General features: G+C 36.8%; 2 protein-coding genes and 2 non-coding genes across 5 annotated transcripts in view; 2 read left to right on the plus strand and 2 right to left on the minus strand.

The window, feature by feature from the left end:
- Window positions 1-8,535, minus strand: part of LOC117337620 (WW domain-containing oxidoreductase-like) — a 72,437-nt gene extending 63,902 nt beyond the window's left edge. For both annotated transcript variants that reach the window (XM_033898688.1, XM_033898686.1), the window contains exons 1-8: window positions 8,422-8,535; window positions 6,807-6,871; window positions 6,596-6,653; window positions 5,796-5,974; window positions 5,017-5,212; window positions 4,364-4,549; window positions 2,700-2,958; window positions 2,353-2,556 (exon numbers count right to left, since the gene is read on the minus strand). In XM_033898688.1, the coding sequence (XP_033754579.1) occupies window positions 2,359-2,556; window positions 2,700-2,958; window positions 4,364-4,549; window positions 5,017-5,212; window positions 5,796-5,974; window positions 6,596-6,653; window positions 6,807-6,871; window positions 8,422-8,516 (1,236 nt within the window). In that variant the 5' untranslated portion in view covers window positions 8,517-8,535 and the 3' untranslated portion in view covers window positions 2,353-2,358. The remainder of the gene's footprint in view (window positions 1-2,352; window positions 2,557-2,699; window positions 2,959-4,363; window positions 4,550-5,016; window positions 5,213-5,795; window positions 5,975-6,595; window positions 6,654-6,806; window positions 6,872-8,421) is intronic.
- A 239-nt stretch (window positions 8,536-8,774) lies between these two features.
- On the plus strand, window positions 8,775-8,846 carry Trnaq-cug. Its single transcript has one exon. It is a non-coding gene; the product is annotated as a tRNA-Gln (tRNA).
- A 758-nt stretch (window positions 8,847-9,604) lies between these two features.
- Window positions 9,605-9,676, minus strand: Trnaq-uug. The gene has a single exon. It is a non-coding gene; the product is annotated as a tRNA-Gln (tRNA).
- Window positions 9,677-9,772: 96 nt separating this feature from the next.
- Window positions 9,773-25,343, plus strand: part of LOC117337028 (ubiquitin carboxyl-terminal hydrolase 10-like) — a 32,554-nt gene continuing 16,983 nt past the window's right edge. Inside the window, 9 exon segments of the mRNA XM_033897776.1 lie at window positions 9,773-9,846; window positions 12,515-12,619; window positions 13,035-13,080; window positions 13,885-15,812; window positions 15,814-15,886; window positions 16,627-16,718; window positions 17,623-17,732; window positions 21,564-21,639; window positions 22,009-22,080. Coding sequence (XP_033753667.1) covers window positions 9,829-9,846; window positions 12,515-12,619; window positions 13,035-13,080; window positions 13,885-15,812; window positions 15,814-15,886; window positions 16,627-16,718; window positions 17,623-17,732; window positions 21,564-21,639; window positions 22,009-22,080 — 2,520 coding nt within the window. The 5' untranslated portion in view covers window positions 9,773-9,828.

The following is a 25,343-nucleotide window of genomic DNA, read 5'->3' on the forward strand; positions in this document are numbered from 1 at the left end:
GCATCAATCATATCAGAAAGACAGCAGAGTTCTCTTCACCATCAGGCAATCACTATTAGAGAGTCTATATAAGAATTTGCAAGAACTTAATTTTCATTGATTTATCTTTTGACAACAAAATGTTTTAATATAGATCAATTATACAGCTGGTTTAAAATGTATACAAATTGTAACTGACAATAATTTTCCAAAAACATCTACTTGTGAATCCTGGGGGCACTGTCTGATAGTTTGACAATCTACTGAATGAGCTAAAGGTAAATTGTCCCAGACCGAGTCGGTACACTGTGGCTCAATGCAGCTAGTTTCTTACCAGGGGGGTACCCTGGACAGAAACATCCTAATTTCTTTAACCTAAAAAATCTCCAAACCAGATAAAGTCTTTTTCTCTTGTGAAATGATTTTATTAAGTGGCGTTTACACCATACCTATGATAAGCATGTGTTCATGTTTTTAGTCGGTCAAGGCAAAAAAACTTAGATATCATATTGCCAACACACAAAACTAGGTAAGCATTGCAAGCAACATATCAACAATTACACTATACACAGTGTCAAATTTGCTTTTACTGCAATGGTTGAAAAAAACCAACTTTCCTTTAGCTGGAGTCTGGAGTCGTTGGGTTGATCCCAGCAAGTAAAATCATGTAATCTTTTCACTACTTAATTTCCTCCTATTACTAATATATAGGTCATTACCTCTGGCTGAACTTCTGTATCAAAAATGAAAGGCTGTAACTTTATAGTGTGTGACATGTGATCCACATACACGTACAAAATTTGACAGTTATAGGTAACATATCAAACAGTGAACCAAGGCCCATAACTCTGTACATAGTGATCGAAACCTGACTATGGCAGGTGACACTCCAGTATCGCTAGATTTTATGAAAATAGTTATATGATAAGTCTCATTACTGAACGCGCATCAGACCAATGGGAAATAATGTATGAAAAAAGCTAAAGATTCACAGAGAAGAAAGACTGATAACAAAATTCAGCAATCCAAATTCATGATGGCAATCTGTCAACATTTTGTTTTATTAATCAGTCATAATATTGGAAATGCACAGCTAGTTAATCATGGAGAATGTGCATAAGTAATTTGAATCAAATCCTTTCCAAAACAAATTATGACTGTCCATGACCAAGATTTCCACGGTACACCGGGCGACCATCTTATCTTTATCAAAACTGAAAAACCAATGTCAATGTATACGTATAGACAGCCATTTTGCATTCCTATTGGTCTTAAAGTTAAACATGCCACATGAGGCCATTTTTTTCAGTCTCAAAACTTTTAAAGACACATTGTAGGTCAGTGTGTATCATTTTTCTTTTGAACTATATTTTGACAGTGCCTCTTATGATCAGGAAAATTGAATTTGTGATAAGTTTTAAAACAATTGTCTAAGATATTGTTACAATACAGATACACGATATGGTAAAAATATCTAATATCATTTCATCAAAATCATTAACAACATCCTTGAACCCAAACAATTGATAACAAACGATAAAACTTTTAAGGACACTCCATACTGGTAATCTCTATGGATATTTCTTTAGGACATGCTTTATAAACAAACAGTAATTTTACTTTGAAATACATGTTTACACACCAGCAAAGGTGAAAGTGTCAGATTCTTGAAAAACTGAAAAAGCTTGTTATCTAACTTGGACATATGAATCATATGAATTTTTTTTCTTCAAAATGCTGAATTCAGTATTAATATCAAAATTTTCACCCATGCAACAGACGAGAATGGTCATATGTTGTTTAAGTTCCTTTACAACCAGAATCCATCTAAAATTGAATTACCCAATCAACCGTCGGAAATATGCATACAAGAATAAAGAAACATCCACAAAAATTACTAGTTGTTATGTGAATCATTCATTTTAAGTGAGGCTTACATTTTCACATTATTGTTATGTGAATCACTCATTTTAAGTGAGGCTTGTATTTTCACATTATTGTTATGTGAATCACTCATTTTAAGTGAGGCTTGTATTTACACATTATTGTTATGTGAATCACTCATTTTAAGTGAGGCTTGTATTTTCACATTATTGTGTGAGTTAGCCTAGATATTCCAACAATGAATCCCAAGTATTGCACATCTAACAACTTCAAGGTCAAATACATTTTGGAAAAAAAATGGTGAAAAGATTTTTAGATTCCTTAAATAAATGATTTGGAGTTGATGAGTATATAAATCAAGAACATTCCATAAACCAACAGTAATGTCATGTTCGTTTAAAAACCAAGATCAAAGTATTTCTTGTAAGTGAGAAAATAAACCTCAAAAAAGTTAAGAAATTCGCAGTAAGTGTAAGGTTTATGACTAACCTCGTGTTATGTGTCTGTCATCTTCTCTGTTAAAGTTTTCGATGCCAGCATCATTTCGCTGATGTCCCACAGTTTCTGAGCAAGCTGGCTATCCTGGGCTGCTTTAGAAGGTTCACAGCGACAACAGTTGTTGAAGTACAGGCCCCCACAATCCACTAGATCTGGGGACACTGAACAGTAGATTGTTGTTGCCGCTCCCTGTTGCTGAAGAGAAAAAAAATCCTCTGTTAATGAGGAGATTAAGAATGATATTATTAGCAATACATTGAGGTCAAGGGGTACAATTTTTAAACAGATTTTTTTTTAATAATTTTGTAGAAGAATAACCACAATACACTGTTCTTTACCATGTCCTTTGTGAAGGGCCTTGCAATGAGGGCGAGAAGTTTATACAGCCACCAGTTTCGCATCAGACTTGAACTCATCAGGTTGCCGGGGTGAAGGGAGTTACAGACAACTCCTTGAGGAGCCAGTAGTTTGTTGAGGTGGGCAGCAAAGAGGACGTTACAAAGTTTACTGAGGTTGTAGGCCCAAAGGTCACTGTACTTAGCCTTGCCTGGTGATAACTTCTCCACACAGATATTCTCTACTGTTAGGTCGGTGGCCCTGGAAAAACATCAGCACCAGGTATATTCTCCATCAAATCTTAATTCTGAAATTAAATTCTCCATCAAATCTTAATTCTGAAATGTTATCAATTTTCTGATTACTCCAATTTTGTACTTAGAGGATTTTTTCAAATTAAGCAATCCATAGGGTATAACTTTCGGCTAATTAATAATGCGACAGTGAGTGAGGTCATGTCAGGTCAGGCTGGCCCTGATTCAGCACACACACGCTTTGTTTTAATTTTTACATTTTTTGAATTTATTTTTCATAACATATGATGCAAATCAAAACAATATAGTCTAATCAAAAATATCATGTGAATAATAATATATCCATTTACATGTATGATATAGAAGTATTTGATTATGTGGGAAAAAATCTGAATAAAAAATACAAAACAATATGTGACTTGAACATGTTAATGATATCCCAAGGAAATGGAATAAAAAGATGATGTTATTGTGGAATTATATTCTGTTTACTTTCCTGATCAATTGTAATCAGCTGTCTTTCTATTCCATCAGTTGCCAGGCTGTTCTATCAGTGGGTATAACACCCAATGAATGATGATTATTGATTTTTTTTAAGTAGCATAAATAAAAAAAAAAGTCCAAATGTAAATACAAGAAATGGTTTTTCTTTTTTATTGTTTATAGGTGTGTAAACTTCATAACTTCACAGATATTTCAACATGAATGAGTTAAAAAACAAATATATCTTGCATTAAAATAAGATTTGCATCATCTTAAGGGTGGCTATCTGGAATGCTTTCAATCTCACTTTTCATTACATGTGAATATCTAATTTTCTGATAATTTGAGGAAAACATGTACTCAAGTCTTCAACATCAGAAATTGACAGCAACAACTCCGGACAAAAAAGAACAAATACTAAAATAAACAAAGGGCAATAACTTTTGAGAAAACAGTTGAATTGGAATTCTTATCATGGAGACGCGACTTCATATCAGAATCATAATGTCTTCCAAGTTTCAAAGAGATCCATCAAAAAATGAAAGAGGAGATTGCCAGACAAAAATCAAATACTCAATATACTGAAATTATACAAAGGGAAAAAACTTAAAAACCAACGAAACAAAATTCTTTTTCAGGGAGATACAGCATCATATCATAACTATAAAGCCTAATAAGTTTCAAAGAAATTTGTCAAAAAATTTAGAAAGAGACTGAATGGACAGACAGACAACATGACAGGTGTATAAAAAGTCTTTAGTTTGATATATATTGAAAGCTTTATATTTGTTTACCCTCAAGAAAACCAAGGTCTAGATAAAACAGTATGCCTGAAGTCTGAGTAGATAACTAAGTTCCTCAGTATCAGTTTAACTAATTGAGGGAATCCGAGTAAGATTTTCTAGGTCACTACGACCCAGTTTACTCACCTGTGGGACTCTGAAGACACTACGATTACACGAGCTGGCTGTGAGGATACCAGGACATCCCTCAATAGTTTGGTCAGGTAAAACTGAGCCAGGTGATTCACCTGGAAGGTTGTTTCTAGGCCATCCTCTGTGGCTGTGTAGGGTAGTCCGAACACCCCAGCATTGAGGATCAACAGATGTAGGGGCCTGGAAAAGAACACAATTACTGAGTATATACAGATGTAGGGGCCTGGAAAAGAACACAATTGCTGAGTATATACAGATGTAGGGGCCTAGAAAATAACACAATTACTGAGTATATACAGATGTAGGGGCCTAGAAAATAACACAATTACTGAGTTTATACAGATATAGGGGCCTAGAAAATAACACACAATTATTGAGTATATACAGATGTAGGGGCCTAGAAAATAACACACAATTACTGAGTATATACAGATGTAGGGGGCCTAGAAAATCACTTCCAATCATTGAATAACAATATATGACAGAGAAGAAAAGTACTGAGCATGAACATGTGTGAGGAGAAGAAAAAGTAAATACTCTGTATAAACACAGAGTTGATCAAAATCTATGTAATAAATAACAAAAAATATATATTCTGCAATGTCTATCTTTCATGTATACATCAGATCAACAGTAACTTTAATTACCATTTCTTGCGTTTATACTCTTCAGCAAAGGCACGGACGCTACTCAGAGAGGCTAAATCAAGGGTCATGACCTCTACAGTGGCTAAAGGACGTTCTTTCAATATGGCTGCCTGACACTCTGCTGCAGCTGCAGTGTTTCTGCAGGCCAATACCACCAAGGCTCCGTGAAGTGCTAGGGTTCTCGCTGTTTCAAAACCTTCAGCGACAGAAATTTTATAAAGCATGTACTTTACTGTTGGTAATATATAAAAGTGAATAATAGCAATTTTTTTCTAAAATCACAATCAATTCAAGGTAATAGCTTTTGGCCTTGAAAAATATTGTTAGCCATCCATGTGAGAATCACTACGGTTAAAGGGAGATAATCCTAAATAAAATTCGCACTTGGCATCTCACAATCTGAAAGTATAGCTTGTTGTTTATTTTAATACAACACCATTAGTTATGCACTTAATGCTACTACCACCCTCCAAAAATCTGGGATTCTTCTATCTTTTAATTTTAAGGGAACAAATGTTTAATTGCATCTCGAGGAAATCACTTTTACTCCTCTATATTCTATAGGTAACTTTTGATCTAGAAGCAATCATTTTACGGATGCTGTTATTATCTTTCATTTGATAAGTTAATGTAAATTAGATCTATTTTGATACCACAGGTGTCATTGCATGCATTTTTGAGATGAGCAGTATCTGAATCTGTGCTGTAGTCTCCTTAATATAAAATTATCCTTTAATATTTACTAATCTCTGATCATGGCTACAACAGACATTAAGTACCTATTCCAGTGTTACTCCCAGTAACTATCACATATTTTCCCGATAGGTCACGACCTTGAATGACCTGCATTGCTGTGCTACTTCCATCAAACTTTTGGCGAATGTCAAATCTTGATTTCTTCACTTCCTCTGCAAATGCGAGTCTAGGGTCAGTATATGTTGTCCTGGAGTTTATATGACTGGAAAGAAAATGATTGACATGATCGTCGATACCAAAATATGGTACTGTATAGTTATTATATAGAGGGCCATTAAAAACCTTCATAAAGTCATTAACATTACCACTGACATGATCGTTAACAACAAAATATGGTAGTTATTATATAGAGGGCCATTAGAAACCTTCATAAAGTCATGATTAACTTGATTATTAACATGATCATCACTAACAAAAGATTAATTTTTCCACAGTAACATTATCAACCTTTATAAGACCATTATAATATGGTCATTAAAACAATAACAGTTCTCTGTTTGTGATTCACTTGTACTGTGTTTATCATGTAATAAGCCCAGTGGGCCAATTATTGCAGGACAATGATTCATGGCATTTGTTAGTATTTTTACTAAACTGCAATAGCCATAAGTGGACTTACTACCAAACACAGGCTTATTATCAGACATGGGTTTATTACGAGACATGGTCTTATTAGACATTGGCTTATTATATTACTAGACATTGCCTTATATAACATGGATATCAGATAAATATGATATTCTGTTAGTGTGGTCAAATAAATCAGTTTCTAGAGCCTTTATATGTTTCTACATTTGACCAGTGTATGCTGGACAGTACTTACTCGACATAGAACACAGTTCCATCATCAGCCAACTTCTTCTCCCAGCCAAATGGTAAATCTTCAAAGGGAAACATCTAGGTATGAAATATGGATAAAACTATCCTTCTAAGTTCTTATATAGTTGGACAACCTCATAAAGCACTATAATTATTGATACAAACGATTACCAAAAAGAATTGAGTCAACAATAAAAAAGTATAGCAGTGCCTACCTCCCTTGACAATTTTCTTTTTCCCAGATCCAGGGTGCTCCCATTGAGTTGCCTTGGTTCCATGACTGAAAATGGACACATTTTTTTAAAAATACTATATCTTATTCTTTTCGGGTATGAAGGATGACACTTGATGATAGGTACATTGCATGACTGGGATAGAGGTGAGTCTGTTCAGGGGTTGAAGAGATGTTGCAGAGGGGTAGGTGTTTATGCTTTCCATTTGATTAAACATACAGTGACCACGGATAAAGAACAGATTTTACATGGTATGCCTGAAATTAACCTACTCGTCAGGCGGTCTACATACTACCCTGTTGCAATATTGTGTCTCAGCCAACCCTGCAGGAATCGGACGTTGTGATTAAATAATTAATTTATTAATACAAACATTAGTTCCTTACTTTAAAAAAACCATGCTATACTTTGAGCGCTAATATTTATATTAATAAATTAATTATCTAATCAGAGAACATCTGATTCCTGTTCTCAAACTTTAATCAGTTAATCTGTAGACCACAGTGGTTCGTTACAAATAATATTATATATGAAATGGGTCGCATAAGGCAGGGATTTTCCTACAATAGAAATAGGGTCCATTAAAATGACCCATTCCCCTAAAACAATCTTGTGAAAATTCCCAATTTGCCACAGAAAAATTCCCAATTTTGAAGTCACTTTTGAATGATTAAATAAGTTTTATTTACAAAGACCTATACTAATTGAAGGTACTTTTGAAAAATAAAAGACAGCTATAGATAACAAAATTAAATCAAAAATAATATAAAGGCAATATTCTTCAAAGAAAAACTGAAATTAGTATGAATTTCACTATTTTTTGTTTTTCCCAATGTCACACTTTGTTGCGTAGAAATCACATTATTTATAAGGCCAAAATATGATATATTTTTTACAAATTAAGCATGTGATTGTAATACAACAATTAACTCGTCTATAATGTAATATTTTAATTAAAAACATCATAATCATGTCCACAAGTACCTGTGGTAGAAATTCCCAATTCAATGGACCCTGGACCCAGTTGAAAAATTGTAGGAAAATCCCTGTAAGGATTATATGTATGTGCGATACATCTCGTATATATTTATATAATACCCATTAGAACGAATATTCATACCCTGCCTACACTGCTCTCCGGCAGTGTATGAAGTCGACATTGCCGATAGTGTAGCAAGCCCCGATGTGATTCACATCGGGTAGTATTTAGCTATGATTATAATTTTCTCGGATAAAAAAACACATGTAAATTGATGATTCTGACGACGACCATCTGTCAGAAATTGTCCGTCCGTCGTCCAGAGCTATGTTATCGCAGCTAGCTGCACTGCAACTTCATCGGTGCATTTTCATAATATGCACTGGTCCGATCGAAGTGAGATTTTGCATAGTGGTAGATAATGGGATAATATGTACGTTACAGAAAAAATTATCAAAAAATCTTCATTAATGAATTCCTGGACCGTGAACTTGTCGTGAAAAATATCTCCCTAGACACTCATTACTCCCTGGTCACTCATTAGGTGCACCCGTCGCAACTAAATAGCGTGGACATTGTAGCATTCTTAAACTCATTTGAGTTTCTATATGACCATACTTTGCATAGAAAACTTTCCCTTCCAGCGTCACCCTCTCCTCCCAGCCAGGTGGCAGCTCATCCTCACTGTCTGTGTCAAACATAGGCGCAGACATCTTTGTTTTTATTTTGGAGGGAGTTCCCAATCGACTAGATAAATCTAGTGACGTCATTTAGGAAAATCCGGAAGTGTGTTTGTCGGTTATTAGATTTCTATGCTTCTACATTATGTTTGCCATCAACTTCACATTGAAAATGAATGGCGAGTGAAAATATATTGATTCTTGATTATATTTCATTTTCAATCTGTTGAATATTACTTGATATTATTCAAAGTAATAACTATTTGATATTTTTCTATCTAGGGCATAACCGGTTCTATGGTGTAATGGTTAGCACTCAGGACTCTGAATCCTGCGATCCGAGTTCAAATCTCGGTAGAACCTGATAAGTTATTTTTTTTCCCCTCTTCCACTGCATTTCTTTTCTATTCGGCAATGAAATATATTTCAATGAGAACAATAATTATTTATTTTAGATTTATATTTTAGATTTATCTACAATTTCCATACATGATACATTTGGGAGTAACACGCCATCCGAACAGGTATTTCTTCACAAAATTTTGAGGCATTAACATACAAAAATAAAAATCCATAATCTAGACCAGTAAAATGTAGTACATGATTAGTGCATTAGGTCTCAAATAAGTAAGGACTCACACGTATATGTCCTTTGTATAGTATGGTACATATAACACAGGGAGTGATATAACCAGGTAATCATTAGGAGATTAATTAAACTTTATTAAATTATCTGCAAATTCCTAAGTCTTAGTTGTAAGGATGCTACCAGGGAATTAATATATAGGTTCCTTGGACATCTAAGGATGATTGCAATAATATATAAAACAGAGGCTACAGATTATAGGTAACAAATATACAGAGATGGTGTAGATTGATATGAGTTAGGATTTCTTTTAATGATTTTTTGCGATGTAAACTTTTATATTTACAGCATGTAAATATAATAATATAGCAGGTAGAGGTCTCTAACTTAAAAATGTCAGGAAACTGCATACCTTCACCCAGAGACCTATATACTAGTATATAGGTCTCTGCTTCACCTTGCTTTAAAAAAAATAGTTCAAATTACCATGTTAACAATTATTTAAGAATGGGGGAAATGATTAAAAAAAATAAAAAGGTCCTACCGAGATTTGAACTCGGATCGCTGGATTCAAAGTCCAGAGTGCTAACCATTACACCATAGGACCGGCATGCACATGCGCATGCATATTAACTAAATAAAGTTATTTCCCTTTTCAACCATCTCTACCGGAAGTGATTTCACGATTAGGTCGAAAATTTTACCCAACATGGCGGCAAAGAAGCATGTTTTGTGACACATCATAAATTCTTTCCCATTATGGCTTACCAAACACAGGTTATTTGATTACATCACACTACGTTTCCTTCGCAATTAGTATTAAGGAAAATGTTTCAAAATACCATTGTCACGGATGTTCGCTTCTTCATGTTACTGATAAACTTTTGTTTTGAAACAAATGTGCCGCATGCGGAAGGGAGGGGGAGGGGGGGTGCATGTTTGACTGTTTTATGAATGCTTTGTAAACTGTTTATGTGTAGCCAAAATCAATTTTGCAAAATTTCTAATGCATTGGTATTATAACATTTCGCTGATCGGGGTTGCTTGCAATGCTTGTGCTCGCAGATATCGTAGATAATTTGTCATGGGAACTTCTGTATTTACGTATACCAGGACTTTCTAATGACTTGCACTTCACATTTAGCAGTGTTCGAAATCAAGTGACACTTTCCTTGACGTATCAAACATATGATGTATATCATTGTCAATGCAAACAAGAGTCTGAACTGTTATTGTACACACATATATCAATTTGCAGAGTAAAGAAACAAATGGTCAGTTATATATAAAAGAAATGGGTGATGTCTATGTTTAAATTGAACTTTCGAAATTAAGCATCTGATTGCTTTAAAATGTTTGATTCCCTTCTCGCCATTATTTTATGAAAAATCACACTCCTGTTCACAAGTACCTGCAGTCATACGCAAGTTATGTTTTATCCTGAAGGGGCCGCGGTGGCCGAGTGGTTAAGGTGTCCCGACACTTCATCACTAGCCCTCCACCTCTGGGTTGCGAGTTCGAAACCTACGTGGGGCAGTTGCCAGGTACTGACTGTAGGCCGGTGGTTTTTGTGTCGCCTTTGAAAAAGGAGACATATAGGTATTACTTTTCGGCGTCGGCGTCGTCCGGAAAATGGTTTTCGTGCGATAACTTTAGTAGTTTAGAACGGATTAATTCGAAACTTCATGGGAAGGTTCGTTACCATAATACTGTGGACAAGTTCGTTAACCAAATTTATTCGCACCATTTTAAAAGAGTTATGGCCCTTTAATTTTTTGCGAAAATGGTTTCCACTCAATAACTTGAATAATTATTACTGGATTAATTTGAAACTGCATGGGAAGGTTCGTTACCATAATACTGTGGACAAGTTCATTAACCAAATTTATTCGGACCTTTTTAAAAGAGTTATAGCCCTTTAAATTTTTTTTGCGAAAATAGAATGTTCGTTACCATAATACTGTGGACAAGTTTGTTATTGTTTTTTTTTATTCAAGTCCTAGTTTTAAAGAGTTATGGCCCTTTAATTACTGGAATTAATTCAAAATTTCATGGGAAGTCTTTCGCAAGTTTTTAAAAGAGTTATAGCCATTTATTTTTTCAAGTCCTAATTTTAAAGAGTTATGACCCTTTAATTATTCGCATACACAGGCGACACCTCCACTTCCGTGGAATTCTTGTTCTCCGGGTAATTCGGCTTTCCTCCACCTCCAAAACCTGGCACGTCCTTAAATGACCCTGGCTGTTAATAGGACGTTAAACAAAAACAAACCAAAATTATCCTGAAGGATGATTTCATGGTTGTCTATGACAATCTATTTGAACATAATGTCAACAATCATTTGTTGTTATCTCAAAGCAGAATTAATTATAAGTAGTCGGGTAAATTATCCTTAAACTTATAAATTTAATTAAGTTATTAAAAATCCCACATCCAAAATGAGATTAAATATCAATTTGATAAAATCAATAAATTTTTTCCTAAACACGTGTAGCAGAACTGGACCAGGTAGCTCAATTGGTAGAGCATCCGTCTAGTGTTCGGAGGTCCCGGGTTTGAATCCCAGTCTGGCCGTGCATTTTTCCATTCTTACTACATTTGGTACTGGTGACCTAACCTTGTTTCAAGTGAGGTTTAATTTCAAGTGAGGTGGCAAAGGGATACCAGAACCTGGGTTGTGAAGTTGTTAGGTCTTCAGGGTCAAAGATTTTTTTTTTTAAAAAGGGAGGGAATTAATCGAAGAGTGGTGCGGAACAGGGGCGGGTTGATCATCGGCGACCAGGTAGCTCAATCGATAGAGTTCCCGGGTTCAAAGCCCAGTCTGGCCTTGCATTTTTCCATCTGTTTTCATCTGTTCATACAGTACCATTAAACTTGAATATTTTCACTTTCACAGGTATAAATATATAGTGATACAAAAATGGTTTGGGGCCAGAGTGCATTATATTGAAAACTTGCAAAGATAGTCATATATGTATACTGTTTTGGGAAGTTAATGTACATGTGTAGAGCTGTACAAAAATACATTGTATGCTACAACACACTATAGATGCCCTCCCATAGTCATTATTGATCGGTGACTTATCAAAAAAAAATATTAATTTATATGTCCCATTCACAAATCGTATGTTTCCACATTTTATTGTCCTGGATTTTCCAGTGATTCAAACTTGCCACTGAACAATACCAAATAGGAGTTAATGCAAATAATCATGATACAAAGATTGTTCCCAACCAGGAAATTTTTACATGATCTTTGAGATGACAAACATTTTGCATGTACACAACATTAGAATCACACCTGATATGTAACAGTGTATATTCTGATAACTATAGCTGTTATGGGATATATTATATTTACATCAACTAAATTAACAAATTAATATAATATTCCGATAACAAATTAATGTTATATTCCAGAGTGAAATATATTTTTACTTGTAGGATTTAATGTTTGGGGATTTCGATACCCTGGACCAACATGAGCAGAACAACATCAGAAAGATTCTGTATGGGCCTCGCAGCTCGAATGAGGATAGGAAAGTGGAGGTAAGTCCATACACTTATCTCTTTGTTAAAAAAACCTCATTAATTAACATATGTAGTAAACATTTATATGTGTCAGATATCTGTTATGACAACACCTAGCTGCCTTACATATACACAGTATCAGTCATTGAGATATTTATCCCAAATCACTTATATTATCTAGAGTCCCTAGTCACTGTTTTATTCCGTCTGTTAATGATTACAATTACTCCAGCAATATTTGCAGTTCAAAAGTACCTACAGTTATCAAGTCAATTAAAATTCAAACTTCAGTTTCATGTATTAAAAGTATAATACTCGGTGTATACATACTTAATTCACTGTATAGACTATAGTGTTTATCACCTTTCGTACCTACTTCCCCTATACTGTGCTAATTTGTTACAATAGATACAATACCTCTGTTATGTTACAGTTCCCTTGGGATGAAACAAGAGCTGGAATGTTCCAGCCTGACATTGGTAAGTTTAACAGTCGCATAACATGAATGATCCCCTTCTGTGTTATAAATTAAAATATACATGTACATCGTTCCTAACAAATTAAGAAAATGATTTTTTTCCAAGGAAATTACTTCAGTACAAGAAAATGTTCTGTTTCTATAGTAAGAGGTCAAAGAGTTGATTTGGTTTGAAATCCAGTGAAAGTTTGTCTATACTCCTCAATTACCAGTGCAAACTTTCCTGTTGATTGTTGGTATGTTCACAGCCTACTCTTTTATTGTTTAATATAAAAATAATGACTGATGATTATTTCAGTTCCAATTAGATATCACAATCTTATGGAGGTTACTATATATAAGTCTTTCACAATAGGTGCATGTAATTATATACATTTTTTTTTGTACGTGATAAAGCAGTATTTTTAATTTTCAGGAAAGTAGCTTCATTTCATAACTATTTGCCACATGGATGTTTGTAGAGAATATAAAGTTATTCAAGTACATCTTTGGTTACATTTCCAGGTTTTAACTGCTGCACAATAAACAACTTATAATTGATTTTAGATTAATTTATAAACATTTTAGGACATATAAGCTATTTTGGATTGAAATTAAGCTGCTATTTAATTTGGCCCCAAATAATAACTGAAACAAAATGACAATACAGTGTCTGTATTTTTTCATCCAGAAATATACCAACAAATTTTTTTTTCTCAAAAAATTGTTGGTTCTTGCTCTTTTAAAGGGAATGGCTGCATTATAAATTAAATTTAATGTTGCTGTTTGAATGCTTAAGCTTTATTTTCTGATTGAATGTTTACAGCTCAGGGAGGAGACATGGTTGTCCCAGCTGAGACAAACTGTATGCCAGTGAATATGAATACAGATCCTATGCCTAACTTTCAACAATACCATGCTGGTGAAGGCCCTCCACAGCAACAATATCCACAGCATATGAACGTCAATCATGAACCCAGGAATTCTCCAGAGTTTGAAGGAGATAGACATGCTTATCAGGGTGGTCAACAGAATGAAGTTTATGAAAACCAGTTCCCTAGAGAGGGGCAAAATTACCGAGCTTCTTCAGTTGAATTTGGTTATGATCCAAATCAGTCAGAAATGTCGCAGGGAGGTGGCAAACAGCGTAGGAACAAAAAGAAACGTCCTCCTGGATATTATGAAAAGTTGGAGGAGGCCGAGAGGCAGTCTCATCCTGACATTGTCCAAGAAAATGTAGGAAACTGGGCAGACAGTGCAGTTGGACAGGTCTCGCCACAGAGCTTTGCTTTTATGCCATTGAATTACCCGTCTTTACCTCCAAAAGTAAGACATGCTGAGGCTCCTGTTTCACAACGTACACAGCCTCCTGCCCATGAGGAGAGACCTCCTGTTGTTAGCATGGTTCCCCCAGTTGTCCAGGAGCGGCCATTTCCCCAGCAATGTACCCCTCCCACTATGGTTGGTGTCCATCCCCAACAGACGATTCATCCAGGTTCTATCCCTCAGCAGAATCCTGCTATAATGACCACAGAGAATGTTCCTGGTGCCAGGGATGGAAGTGCACTCCCAAGGGAGGGAGCCCATATAGGGATAGTGAATACCCCACCGCTATTGCGAGAAGCCTCTCTCCCAAGGGAGGGAGCACACATGGGCGTAGTGGACCAATCTCAGACATATCATGAAAGCTCTTTCTCTGGTCATGGCCAGCCACCACCCATGGGTAACATGGCATTGAGATCATATCCCACTCCTGTCCAACAGAACATCAACAGAAACATGAGCAGTATTCCACCATCACATCAGAATTCAGCTGTAAATTATACGTACAGTTCATCTCCCCAGGGCTCCCATCATATGGACCAACGTAGTCATAATGTGCCGCAGGAAAATTTGTCTGCACCCTATGTTCCACATCAGATCTCTAATTCACAGACTGTTCAGCATCGCACACATCAACCAGTGGATCAGAATTTGGTAGACAAGGTGTCGCACCAAATGTCTGATCTCAGTGTGTCACAAAACACAAGGGGAGGCAACCCTTACCATGCACATCATCATGATCGTCATCATCATCATCATCCGGGTCCACAGGCTGGTAATGCAGGCTATAGTTCTAACAATGGAATGCCTATCGTAGACAATAATCCAACAGGACCTAATACAGGTGTACGTGTAAACAGACCCCCCGGATTTAATGTTCCTAGTTATCCTAACCCACCAGTGGCAGCTGCAATTTCAATAAATTCCATCAATATACAAGACACTTACAATAAACAGTCCTCATCAACAAGAAATACTTCAACAGTGCATGTTGAGGAACGAGTGGTGTCATCTAGTGAACAATACATTGAAAACAGAGTCAGTGAACCAGATCAAAAAGGTAGTGAACCTGATCACCAGGTTGATGAACCTTATCACAAAGTCAGTGAACCAGTTTATCAAGCTGGTGATCATGTTCGTGAAAATACACCAGAACCAAGTGTAGAAAGTATTAATAGTAATGATAATAAAATAGTTAAAGAATTACCAGACTCTAGTGATGTAGAAAAAGCTAAACAAGGAAGTGGCGATCTGAAGATCGCAGATGAATGTAATCCTAGTCCTCCAACTCAGTCAGAACAACCAAAACCTGTTAAAGCATCATCGTGGGCTGGATTGTTCAAAAATGTGACCCCAGCCACAACAGGTCCTGTAAGTTACAGTGTTACTCATACTGATAACACACCTGCTCCGTCCGAGGTGAAGCAGAATGTGAATAAAGACTCCTAATGTACCCAATGATCCAGTGTCTACTGAAGATGACCAGCTGGCCAGCAGTTTTGGAGGTAATAATGACCATAATATATATGGCCTGATTATTTGGTTATCATTTGACCCTGTAAAAATATCTGTATTTCAAAATCTAGTCACTATATCGGCTATGATGAAAGTACTAGCTAGTGGTTTATTAATGTATTCAAAATTATATATTGCTACCTGTATTATTTGTCAATTTTCCAGGTGAGTTCCACATACATTTAAGTGACTATAAACAAATCTTCACTTCCACATAATGTAGACAAATCGGCAAGGCAAAATGATTGTTTATCGCTGGTATTTATTGCCTTGCTGAAGGAATTAATCTAATACATAACTTGTTAAGAGTGTTTTGATATAATCTATGGTATTGGATATAATGTCAAACTATTGATTCAATAAGTGTTTTGTGGAGATAAATTACTTAACACTAGATATTTTTCGATAACTGTTTTAACCAATCAGGGTTCCAATTTCCATTATGAAGATATGTTCATCAGCATTGCCATCAATATTCTTCATCAGCATTTCATCAATATCAATCAGCATCTCCATCAATATTCATTAACATTTAATCAATATTCATTAGCAAATCTGTCAGTTCTTTGTGATGACAGAGCTTCATCTTTGAATTGTAACTTTTTAAAATTGATCCTTTCGACTGGAACATAGAAAAATCATTTTGTTGGCATGATTTTGTATTTTTTAATCAAGAAATGAACTAAATTAACAGGCATTTTGATGTTATATATGTACTTTATTGTTATAGAGGCCTTGAGTAGTTTGAGAGTGAGTCACGTCCAGGTAGGACTGACCCCACGTGGACTGGTCAATCGTGGCAACTGGTGTTACATCAATGCTGTATCCTTTACTTTGTATTAAGTGTAAATTTTATAAACTGTAAGAAAAATATCATCACCATCATTTCTTATCCTCTAAAGAAATGGATCCTCCAAATACCTGGCACATTTAAAGAAATTAATTAGTAAGATTGTTTTCTCAAATGAAACAAACCCTCAAATGTCATTGATTTTTACCAAGTGTTGAAATATACAATGAAAGTTAATTATATAACATATGAAGAAGATTATTCATATATAGATATCAATTACTGTATAGCATACATAGAAACGATTATTTCTGCCTGTGGTTTTTATGACACCGGAATAGAGTCTAGAGAAACTATCACTATACCCCAGCATCGGCCTCCATAGACAGCTAGGTTAAAGTTATTTTGATAAAACAGTGTTGTGTCAATACTAAGGATGATAGATCTAGAGCTGAGGTTTTTCACATGTGTGCTGTGTGTGACAAGACCTTTCCTTCAATGACACACAGTCACCTTAGCTGTTGATAGGACATTAAACAATATTAAAACAAACCTTTCCATTGGTATTACATTTGTGGGCTTGGCTACATTGTATTAACTGTATGAGATAGGGCTTTCATATTTGACATGTTTGTTCCTTGTCATAAGACCTATATTTCTATTGGTGCTACTTTTGGAGACCTGCTGACCATGACTGCATTCTTTGACAAACTTTTAAAAAAACTACTTCTGAATTTCAACCCACTCAATGAGCTATGTTGTCTTCTTACAACTCTTGTTTGGTCTATGTACAAATGCACTGTTATACATCTATATTTGTGATAGCTCACAATAGTTTCGTGTCTGACCTTGAGACATTCATTCACAATTATTATTTATGCTAATGTTGGTACCTTTTACGACCTTGAAACATTTGTTGGCCTTGACCTGCCTCAGACACTTCAGGCTTTGGTGGCCTGTCCACCATTCTGTGATCTCCTACGTCGTATGCCTAAGTACAGCCGAGAGGAAAGAGGAGCTAGCAGTACTCCAGTTTTAGACTGTATGTAAGTATAACAGAGTCTAGCTAGCGGTACTCCTGTGTTAGACTGTATGTAAGTATAACACAGTGGAGCTAACGGTACTCCTGTGTTAGACTGTATGTAAGTATAACACAGTGGAGCTAGCGGTACTCCTGTGTTAGACTGTAAGTATAACAGAGTGGAGCTAGCGGTACTCCTGTGTTAGACTGTATGTAAGTATAACACAGTGGAGCTAGCGGTACTCCTGTGTTAGACTGTATGTAAGTATAACAGAGTAGAGCTAGCGGTACTCCTGTGTTAGACTGTATGTAAGTATAACACAGTGGAGCTAGCGGTACTCCTGTGTTAGACTGTATGTAAGTATAACAGAGTAGAGTTAGCGGTACTCCTGTGTTAGACTGTATGTAAGTATAACACAGTGGAGCTAGCTGTACTCCTGTGTTAGACTGTATGTAAGTATAACAGAGTCTAGCTAGCGGTACTCCTGTGTTAGACTGTATGTAAGTATAACAGAGTGGAGCTAGCGGTACTCCTGTGTTAGACTGTATGTAAGTATAACACAGTGGAGTTAGCGGTACTCCTGTGTTAGACTGTATGTAAGTATAACACAGTGGAGCTAGCGGTACTCCTGTGTTAGACTGTATGTAAGTATAACACAGTGGAGCTAGCGGTACTCCTGTGTTAGACTGTATGTAAGTATAACACAGTGGAGCTAGCAGTACTCCTGTGTTAGGCTGTATGTAAGTATAACAGAGTGGAGCTAGCGGTACTCCTGTGTTAGACTGTATGTAAGTATAACAGAGTAGAGCTAGCGGTACTCCTGTGTTAGACTGTATGTAAGTATAACACAGTGGAGCTAGCGGTACTCCTGTGTTAGACTGTATGTAAGTATAACAGAGTAGAGCTAGCGGTACTCCTGTGTTAGACTGTATGTAAGTATAACACAGTGGAGCTAGCGGTACTCCTGTGTTAGACTGTATGTAAGTATAACACAGTAGAGCTAGCGGTACTCCTGTGTTAGACTGTATGTAAGTATAACAGAGTAGAGCTAGCGGTACTCCTGTGTTAGACTGTATGTAAGTATAACAGAGTGGAGCTAGCGGTTCTCCTGTGTTAGACTGTATGTAAGTATAACACAGTGGAGCTAGCGGTACTCCTGTGTTAGACTGTATGTAAGTATAACACAGTAGAGCTAGCGGTACTCCCGTGTTAGACTGTATGTAAGTATAACAGAGTAGAGTTAGCGGTACTCCTGTGTTAGACTGTATGTAAGTATAACAGAGTGGAGTTAGCGGTACTCCTGTGTTAGACTGTATGTAAGTATAACACAGTAGAGCTAGCGGTACTCCCGTGTTAGACTGTATGTAAGTATAACAGAGTAGAGTTAGCGGTACTCCTGTGTTAGACTGTATGTAAGTATAACAGAGTGGAGTTAGCGGTACTCCTGTGTTAGACTGTATGTAAGTATAACAGAGTGGAGTTAGCGGTACTCCTGTGTCAGACTGTATGTAAGTATAACACAGTAGAGCTAGCGGTACTCCTGTGTCAGACTGTATGTAAGTATAACACAGTGGAGCTAGCGGTACTCCTGTGTTAGACTGTATGTAAGTATAACAGAGTAGAGCTAGCGGTACTCCTGTGTTAGACTAAGTATAACACAGTAGAGCTAGCGGTACTCCTGTGTTAGACTGTATGTAAGTATAACACAGTGGAGCTAACGGTACTCCTGTGTCAGACTGTATGTAAGTATAACAGAGTGGAGCTAGCGGTACTCCTGTGTTAGACTGTATGTAAGTATAGCACAGTGGAGCTAGCGGTACTCCTGTGTTAGACTGTATGTAAGTATAACACAGTGGAGCTAGCGGTACTCCTGTGTCAGACTGTATGTAAGTATAACAGAGTGGAGCTAGCGGTACTCCTGTGTCAGACTGTATGTAAGTATAACAGAGTGGAGCTAGCGGTACTCCTGTGTTAGACTGTATGTAAGTATAACACAGTGGAGCTAGCAGTACTCCTGTGTTAGACTAAGTTAAACACAGTAGAGCTAGCGGTACTCCTGTGTTAGACTGTATGTAAGTATAACACAGTGGAGCTAGCGGTACTCCTGTGTTAGACTGTATGTAAGTACAACACAGTAGAGCTAGTGGTACTCCTTTGTTAGACTGTATGTAAGTATAACACAGTGGAGCTAGCGGTACTCCTGTGTCAGACTGTATGTAAGTATAACACAGTGGAGCTAGCGGTACTCCTGTGTCAGACTGTATGTAAGTATAACACAGTGGAGCTAGCGGTACTCCTGTGTTAGACTGTATGTAAGTATAACACAGTGGAGCTAGCGGTACTCCTGTGTTAGACTGTATGTAAGTATAACAGAGTAGAGCTAGCAGTACTCCTGTGTCAGACTGTAGGTAAGTATTACACAGTGGAGCTAGCGGTACTCCTGTGTCAGACTGTGTAAGTATAACACAGTGGAGCTAGCGGTACTCCTGTGTTAGACTGTATGTAAGTATAACAGAGTGGAGCTAGCGGTACTCCTGTGTCAGACTGTATGTAAGTATAACACAGTAGAGCTAGCGGTACTCCTGTGTTAGACTGTATGTAAGTATATATATAACAGAGTAGAGCTAGCGGTACTCCTGTGTTAGACTGTATGTAAGTATAACACAGTGGAGCTAGCGGTACTCCTGTGTCAGACTGTATGTAAGTATAACAAGCTAGCGGTACTCCTATGTTAGACTGTATGTAAGTATAACACAGTGGAGCTAGCGGTACTCCTGTGTTAGACTGTGTGTAAGTATAACACAGTAGAGCTAGCGGTACTCCTGTGTCAGACTGTATGTAAGTATAACACAGTAGAGCTAGCGGTACTCCTGTGTTAGACTGTATGTAAGTATATATATAACAGAGTAGAGCTAGCGGTACTCCTGTGTTAGACTGTATGTAAGTATAACACAGTGGAGCTAGCGGTACTCCTGTGTCAGACTGTATGTAAGTATAACAAGCTAGCGGTACTCCTGTGTTAGACTGTATGTAAGTATAACACAGTAGAGCTAGCGGTACTCCTATGTTAGACTGTATGTAAGTATAACACAGTGGAGCTAGCGGTACTCCTGTGTTAGACTGTATGTAAGTATAACACAGTGGAGCTAGCGGTACTCCTGTATTAGACTGTATGTAAGTATAACAGAGTGGAGCTAGCGGTACTCCTGTGTTAGACTGTATGTAAGTATAACAGAGTAGAGCTAGCGGTACTCCTGTGTTAGACTGTATGTAAGTATAACAGAGTGGAGCTAGCGGTACTCCTGTGTCAGACTGTATGTAAGTATAACAGAGTGGAGCTAGCGGTACTCCTGTGTTAGACTGTATGTAAGTATAACACAGTAGAGCTAGCGGTACTCCTATGTTAGACTGTATGTAAGTATAACACAGTGGAGCTAGCGGTACTCCTGTGTTAGACTGTATGTAAGTATAACACAGTGGAGCTAGCGGTACTCCTGTGTTAGGCTGTATGTAAGTATAACAGAGTGGAGCTAGCAGTACTCCTGTGTATTGTAGTGCATTGACAAGAGTGTTAGATTCTATTGGTAACAACTTGCATTTATAAAAAAGTAAGGAAAGTCTCAAATTAGATTCTGTTTGAGACTGGCTGATTTCAGCTCCATCAGTCAGTTTTCAGCTCTCTCAGTCAGTTTTCAGCTCTATCAGTCAGTTTTCAGCCATTTATTTATGAGACCAGGATCATTATCACAAATGTATGCCAAACAATTTATTGATGACATAACAGAACATGCTAGTTGTATGATAACAATTACTGAAGTATGTGATTGATAACAATTCATTCATCTGTTACTACAGGGTGGAGTTTGTGAATGAATTCTCACCATATGCCAGGAATACAGACAGAGGTAAGCCAATATTATAGAAACACAGAATCTCTACAGAAAAGTTTTCCAGTACTGTTGATAAAAAGGAGATTTCGAAAAATGAAATGATATTTGATGCAATCATAAATACACATTCTTGTGACTTCGTTAGTATTTTCAGTAAGGTCGCACTATAAATTCGGCATCATTTTGGTACTATCATAGGAGACAAACACGAAAATACTGCAGACTCCAAAAATATGCAAGGGAGGTCATCATTAAATGACCATGGCTGTTGATAGGATGATAAGCAATACTAAACTATTTTAATTGTTGAATATGTAAATATCTTTGATAGAACATATTTCTAACTATCAAATGTTGTGATATTGTTTTAAAGGACCACAAAAAGGCCGTAGGATGTTTCAGGATATTACCCAGGGAAGGAGTTTGAGCCAGTCAATGTCTACAAGATGTTGCAAGTTATGCAAGCTAACCAAACATTTAGGGTAAGTGTGCCAGCTAACCAGACATTAAGGGTAAGTGTGCTAACTACCGTAAATATTCGCGTATAGTGCGCACTTTTTTTCAAAAATTGACAAGTGAAAAAGACCACTGCGCACTATACGCAAGTACAAGCCTTTTCCCAGTCAGAATGAATGTGATTTGACTGAGATTTGTGATCGTTTCCTTTCACAGCAGGATTGATTTAATACTTATATATATATATACAGTAAACTCCACATTTCACGAAGTCGGATTTAACGATATACCGCATTTCACGAAGTCTTTAAAAACCCCCTTCTGAGCCTCTATATAAACCTTTGTAAATTAATCCTGTATTCACGAAGTCGCTATGTACGAACTATCGCTTTGTGCGATATGGTCTGGGGGTCCCCACGGGATAATTTACCTGTATGTACGAACTGTGAAAACAACTCATTAACCCTACCCGATATAAATCGCTGTAAAAACAAGTCACTGTTCATTTGTTTGTCACTTTATACACGAAGGAAGGTGTCAAAATGGCTACTCCGAAAAAGAGAAAGATATTGGATCTTCAAACGAAACACCAAATTTTGATTGATGTCGACAAAGGAATTCAATCAAAAAAAAACATAGCGGAGGCTTATGGCATACCGCAAAACTCGTTGAGTACGTTGTTGAAAAATCGGGCACAAATAGAGAAAGCTTTTAATACTGGAACTTTCAGTCCAAAACGCAAGTATTTACGGACAGCAAACCACTCAGATATTGAGGAAGCGCTTTTTAAATGGTTCCACAATGTGCGTGATAAAAATATTCCCGTCAATGGACCAATACTTTCCGCGAAAGCAGAGGATCTTGCGAAAGATCTCGGATACAGTGACTTCAAATCCTCGAATGGTTTCATTGAACGTTTCAAAAAAAGAAGGGGTATTTCAAGCAAAGTGAGTTCTGGGGAAAGTTCCTCCGTTTCCGAGGAAACTGTGGATGAGTGGAAAAATAAAGTTGGTGACATCATTTCTAATTACACTCTAGACAATGTGTTTAATGCCGACGAAACCGGCCTGTTTTTTAAACTGACGCCTAATCGAACACTTACAGTAAAAGGTGAAAACTGTCATGGGGGTAAAAAAAGTAAAGAACGGATCACGGTTTTGGTTGGAGCTAATGCTTCGGGAACCGAAAAATTAAAACTTTTGGTGATCGGGAAATTTAAAAATCCCAGATGTTTTAAGAATGTAAAAAGTCTTCCCGTGGAATACCACGCGAACAAGAAAGCCTGGATGGTGACGGAACTATTCCGAGAATGGATTTTAAAACTTGATCGTAAGTTCAATCGACAGGGTCGTCAGGTTTTGATGCTGTTAGACAACTGCACTGCTCATCCGCATGTGGAGGGTTTGAGTTCAATCAAACTTGTGTTTTTGCCTCCAAACACGACATCGAAATTACAACCGATGGACCAAGGCATAATAAACAATTTGAAACAGAAGTACCGTCGATTCCTCATTGAATACTTGCTGAAATGTTTTGATAAAAGTCTCACTCCTGAAATCAATCTTCGACTTGCGGTAGACTGGATATACCGAGCGTGGAAGTGTGTCACGCCCACCACGATTCGTAACTGTTTTTTGAAGGCCGGAATCGTGCATAACGAGGTCGTGACCTCGATGAGTGACAGCTCATCAAGCGAAGATGACAACATCCCTCTGGCAACGTTAGCCAATGAATGGAGATCAATCTCCGAGGACCAAATCTCGCTTGCCGATTTTGTGACGATCAACGAGGATATTGTCACCACTGAACAAACAACACAGAGTGATGTTATTGAGGAAATAAAAAACAACTACTCTCGTAGAGTTCGTGGACAGTGTTGACAAAATAAAAATGTTCGTAGAGTCACGCGAGAATGTCGATGAAACAATGTTTGCGTGTATCACCAAACTTTCTGACTTTGCTGACAAGTGTCATTATTCTTCAAAACAGAAACAAATGACTGACTTTTTTACGAAAGTATGAAAAAAAATGTTCGATGATCGCTCGCCGGTATATTTTCCTGTGTAACTGATACGTACACGTGTACTGTATATAGGCTAATGTACACATGATTCAATGCATGCGTTTAGCTTACGTTGTGTTAATAACAATTTGTAAATAATAATCAAAATGTAAAACAAGTTTAACAAAATGTCCAGTGATTGTTGTTTTTAAATACTGATCATACAGTTAGTGTTTACACATTTACGCTAGGCCTAGCTAGCCAGCTGGTGAACGGTATATATATCGAGACTAATTTTAGACTGGTCGTGTTTCACGAAGTCCGGTTTCTACGAAGTTGTTTTCATGGTCCGACTGACTTCTTGAAAACCGGAGTTTACTGTATATATAACATATATAAAGCATTAAGAAAGTAATAGTTAACAAATAATCAAAGAAATGAATAGTTATTTAAATGTTTAATCTCTTGAAATTGTGTATTTATCAGCAATTACGTGGATTCATACAATCTCACTTGAGCATGTTCCCGTATTCAGATCCAAAACGATGTATAACATCTCAATTAACATCAAACAAAACTTGAAATGATATAGCAGTACTTAGTTATTTCATACTTCTAAATTAATCACCTTATAAATCCAGAATGTTGCCAGAAACTGATAACGTTCAACTTGTTTATTTACGGAAGCTGTAACAGCACGCATGCGCAATTAGCACGGGTAACACTAATGCCTTGATCTCGTGCGGCAGTCACTGACCATCTGGCCATATAAAATACGATATGACTGTGAAAACTACCGGGGTACTCTTATTAATCGTCTGCACTATAGATTTATCCTTTACACATGTTAATTCATTGATATAAAAGTTGTGACCAGCACGACGACTGCAGACCTGTTTCCGTACTGTATACAAAATGGCGGCCTGTGTTACATTACGTAGCAGTCAGCTTACTAGTCAATCTTGTTATAATTGAGCTTAATTAGCTTTGTATGTTCGTGGACAGATACCACAAGAGATCATACCTGCATGAAAAACACAAGGTAATTGAGGGTAGGATTAATTATTTTGTTGGTACAACAGCGTAGATGGGACCGCTACAATTTGCAAGCTGACTAGGCCTGTGGCGGTATAATGTAAACAACCTGTCAATCCAATGTGTCAAATCTGACCGGTGATTCCAATTAAATGTGGTACATTGTAAATAAGCTTTCATTAGTTACAAATTCCTATCATCTTATGCTTTAGAATTCATCTACCGCTCAGTTGAAAATTGAAAAAAAAATTG

The sequence above is a fragment of the Pecten maximus genome, chromosome 11 (assembly GCF_902652985.1).
Source record: "Pecten maximus chromosome 11, xPecMax1.1, whole genome shotgun sequence".
Lineage (NCBI taxonomy): Eukaryota > Metazoa > Mollusca > Bivalvia > Pectinida > Pectinidae > Pecten > Pecten maximus.